The 4,663-nt window shown below is 43.3% G+C and overlaps 1 protein-coding gene across 1 annotated transcript; it reads left to right on the top strand.

Moving 5' to 3' along the window:
* Window positions 1-267: 267 nt before the first annotated feature.
* On the top strand, window positions 268-4,663 carry cela1.6 (chymotrypsin like elastase family member 1, tandem duplicate 6). The gene is made up of 8 exons (XM_062986881.1): window positions 268-318; window positions 403-497; window positions 1,105-1,205; window positions 1,757-1,882; window positions 2,004-2,140; window positions 2,810-2,952; window positions 3,353-3,502; window positions 4,528-4,663. Exons 1-8 carry the CDS (start codon window positions 279-281, stop codon window positions 4,537-4,539), a joined length of 804 nt encoding a protein of 267 aa, XP_062842951.1. The 5' UTR covers window positions 268-278; the 3' UTR covers window positions 4,540-4,663.

The raw sequence follows: 4,663 nt of genomic DNA, 5'->3' as shown, positions 1-4,663 counted from the left end.
GCATATCATTTCCTTCCTATGCGGCTGTTGTGGCTGAGGTGTCCCAATACTTTTGTTCATGTAGAGTATTCTGGACTGTTCTGGACAGTCTGGTTCTTGGAAGTTGATGAGAGAAACTGTCCAGGGTTTATCGTGACCTTGGTGGGGGGTGATAAGCGTGAGATTGTTCACACCTGGGTGGAAAACCTGATGCGGGGGTCTGGGCGTCCCTCTCTCGGTGATGGTATATAAGGTGGCGTGACGGTACAGCAGGATGTGAGTCCTGATCGACTGCAGTCATGTTGAGGATCGTGTTGTTGAGTGCGCTGGTGGCCCTGGGTAAGAATAACCTCTATTATATACATGCACTGACGTGTAGCCGAGTAGCCGTGTAGCCTGACGTGTTTGTGTTTGTCCGTGTAGCTCTGGGGGAGCTGATGCCCGAGCCCAGGTATCTGGAACATTCGCAGAGAGTGGTGGGTGGTGAGGTGGCACAGGCTAACTCCTGGCCTTGGCAGGTGAATTCTTTTATTACTATTTATTAGGATTTTAACGTCACTCTAACGTCAGATTCATCAGCTCAAGTCCATCGCAGGGCAGACACACACACACACACACACACACACACACACACACACACACACACCTATTCACCTACAGGACAATTCAGTGTATCCAGTTAACCTGACTGCATGTTTTTGGACTGTGGAATGAAACCGGAGCTCCCAGAGGAAACCCACACAGACACGGGGAGAACATGCAAAAACATGGACCTTCTTGCTGTGAGGCAACAGTGCTACCCACCGAGCCACCGTGCCGCACTAGGATTTTATTTAAACAGAGATTTTCTTCATGTCTTTATGGAGCTTGATTTGGACCTTCCCTAAACTGTTGCTGCAACGTTGAAGCTTTTAATTTTCTATATATGCAGCCGCTGTGGCTGAAACACATGAATTCAAATATTACAAGAGATGTCCAAATATTTGTGGTCATTTAGTGTATTACTGATATGTCACGTTGCCGAAAGTATGTGGACACACGAACACACACATGACGCATCCTTATGTGCTTGTTATGATTACATGTTCCCTAATAATGAGACACTTTTCTGTTTGTCCGTATCAGATCTCACTGCAGTACCTGAGCGGCGGTTCCTACTATCACACATGTGGAGGAACTCTCATCAAGAGGCGCTGGGTGATGACCGCTGCCCACTGTGTCGACAGGTCAGTACATCAGGGTGGTAAACACATGCACAGGTCACATGTCCATCACACTCATGCTTACGGCGATTTGTAGCAACTCCGGTTGACCTGACTGCATCTGGAGGAAACTAACATGGTCACAGGGAGAACATGCAAACTCCCAACAGAAAGGGTGCTGGGATTTAAACCCAGGCCCTTCTTACTGTAAGGCCTTTACTGTCAGATGTGCTGTTCATTTCCCACTACAGTTCCTTTGTGACTTGCACCCATCCAACATGTGCGCAGTCACTGCCCAGCTGTGTACAGAGGATCCCTATTCCTCCACTACTCAAGCCAGTACCTTAACCAGACACTAGAGGTCACTATTGCAGCATCAATAAGAACAAACCCTATACCCCAGCCTGTTCACTGTATCTGTTGAGCACCTGGCCAGGCAGGTAGCACCACAGATTCATATTTTCCAACTCGAACTCTCCATTTGTGCAGAAATATGAAACACATTTTGTATTTTCAGATTTTTTAATAAAGTGCTTTTATTTATCGATGATGTTGATGATGTTGTATTTGTGCAGCCAGAGGACATGGCGTGTGGTGCTGGGAGATCACGATATTTACAACCACGAGGGTAAGGAGCAGTACATGAGCGTCAGCGCTGTCTACATCCACCCTCAGTGGAACAGCAACAACGTGGCTGGAGGGTAAGACGACCTGGACGTGTTTATCACATGTAGATGTTATCTTGTGTAGATGTTGCACAGTCGTCAGTGGAAGGATGAATTATCCTGTAGTCAAACCTTCTCTGTTTCTGGTCGCTCTCAGGTATGATATCGCTCTGCTGCGCCTGTCTTCCGATGCCTCCCTCAACTCATACGTACAGCTGGCAGCTCTGCCCCCATCCGGCCAGGTCCTGCCCAACAACAACCCCTGTTACATCACCGGCTGGGGCAGAACTCAGAGTGAGTGAGAGCCAATCGCACACCAGCTATTTTAGCCAGATTACTTGGTTCTAGTCCGGATCAGCCTTGATCTGTTTAGTTTAGTCAAAAGGTGAAATAGGCTTACCGTTTGATTCAGTTCTCGTTAAAGTATTTTAAAACCCTGGTGTCTCTTTAAGAACTACAATACAATTCATATTTTCACGACTGTAGAGGCCAGAACATCTAGCACATACATTACATGGGCAAAAGTATGTGGACGCCACTGTTAATGATTAAATTTAATTGTTTCTGCCACATCCATTGCTCATGAGGCCAGTTGGGCAGTTGTAGCCCAGTAGATTAAGGTACTGAACAAAGTATTCAATGTTGGGCCCTTAAGCAAGGCCCTTAACCCTCAATTGCTTAGACTGTAAGTCACTTTGGATAGAAGCGTATGCTGAAAATGTACATGTAAAAATTTAAATTCTAGAGAGTTGAGTTCTTTGGTATCTCAGAAGGTTCCATAACGTTTTAGTTCCCCCAAAACACTTTAGAAGGTCACAAGTTTCTGGAATTCTAAGGCTGCTAAGAGGGTTTCTGGATTATTCTCCAGGTTTTCTCGGCTCGGCTTGGCTTTACGTTTGCTCCAGAACTTTCATTATTAATCCCCGTTGGTTTGGTTGTTAATGTGTGTGTTTGTGTTTGTAGCTGGTGGTCAGCTCTCTGCTAAGCTGAAGCAGGCTTACCTGCCCGTGGTGGACCATCAGACCTGCTCCAGCAGCGGCTGGTGGGGCAGCACAGTCAAGACCACCATGGTGTGTGCTGGAGGCAGCAGTCTGTCCGGATGCCAGGTCTGTATAAAATCCATGCATATTGTCTGTCGTTTAGTTAAGAGAATTGTGAAATAGTCATGAATCAAATGGAAACATTTTTGGCCTTCAAATAACAGCACATGCAGATTATCAGTAACTGTGTTTTCCTTTAAATAGAGCAGTCATTTACACTAACTTTACTCTAAATAAGCTTTTTGTGTTTTTTGTCATAATTTACCTTTGTTTTTCTATTTAAATGAGCAATTTGCCATTAAAATTGACCACAATACAAAATGCACCTATTCTAAATGTGTCTACTTGTTCATTTCATGTTCTGATTATAACTAACACACAAAAAAACAAATGTTGAGTGATTCTTGTTAAATATTATTATTATAGTAAGTAAAACAGTAAAGTAACGATTCTTTTTTTATTTTAGGGTGACTCCGGCGGCCCCCTGAACTGCCAGGTCAATGGACAGTACGTTGTTCACGGTGTGACCAGCTTCGTTTCCTCTCTGGGCTGCAACACTACAAAGAAACCCACCGTCTTCACCCGCGTCTCCGCCTACAGCAGCTGGATCAACAGCGTAAGTGGAGCAACTCGACTACACAGATCTGAAATGTTATGCTACAGACCTGTTTATACTTACAGTACACTATGTAGTCTAAAGTATTGGGACACCCCTTTTAGGGAAATTAAGGAAATTATGTGCTTCCAACTTTGCAGCAACAGTGTAGGGAAGGCCCTTTCCTGTTCCAGCATGACTTACCCCTGTATAAAAATCAAAGTCTATAAAGACATGAAGAAAAGCTTATTTAAAAACCAAGAAACAGTGTTCTGCACAGAGCCCTGACCTCAGCCTCACTGAACAGCTCTGGAATGAACCGGAACATCAACTGAGACTTTCTTGACTAACATGGCACCCAGCTATTCAAATGCTGTCATCTTTTGACTGAATAGGCACAAATTCCCACAAAGCTCATGGTCTGGTGTCCAAATACTTTTGGCTGTAAAAAGGGTACTAAGATAAAACCTAAACTCTAGATGAATATTTACTTTTGATTATACTTTTATTATGTTAGATTTCTGCATATAAATAAAAATAGCACGTGGCCACAGTGTAGCAACAAGCTCCTAATGTGTGGACACAACTTGTGAGGTCGGGCGTGGCAACAACAACCTTTAATTTTAAACCACAGCTAACATAAATCATACAGAATCTGATATTTGCTCTCGAGTGATTCATGTGGGCTCGGCTTTTTATGAGAAAATGCTCCGAGTTTGAACCCAAACCAGGTTCTATCATCTCTGCGAATCTCGTCGCCATGCCAGGTCGTGACCACGACTACATTACCTCGTTTTTACTCCTTATAACATCGTGGCCACACGTTACGTTTAATTACGCTGGATGTCACCAGCGCAGCAGCATAAATTACAGCAGTTTACAGATGAATCATTTTACCCTGGACTGTCACACTAGTGCATGATCATGTTTATATTATCAACTTAATAAAAGATGTGTTGCTGTTATGTTGAACAATGAATTCAAATAACATTAAGCACTCTTTAACATTTATTAATTTTAATGTTTTTTTTCTGTTCTGATTTCAGATCGCTTCATAAACTGGATGGAAATTCAGAGCTGAGAAGAACGACTGAAATCATCGATACATCATTTATTCTGTTCTGCTCACTGATAATGCACCAAAGATTAAAAAATAAACAGTCTAAATCTGATTAAATCAAA

The sequence above is a fragment of the Trichomycterus rosablanca genome, chromosome 24 (assembly GCF_030014385.1).
Source record: "Trichomycterus rosablanca isolate fTriRos1 chromosome 24, fTriRos1.hap1, whole genome shotgun sequence".
NCBI classification, from domain to species: Eukaryota; Metazoa; Chordata; class Actinopteri; order Siluriformes; family Trichomycteridae; genus Trichomycterus; species Trichomycterus rosablanca.
Note: the sequence above shows the minus strand (reverse complement) of the source record. Positions and strands in the feature narration are given on the sequence as shown.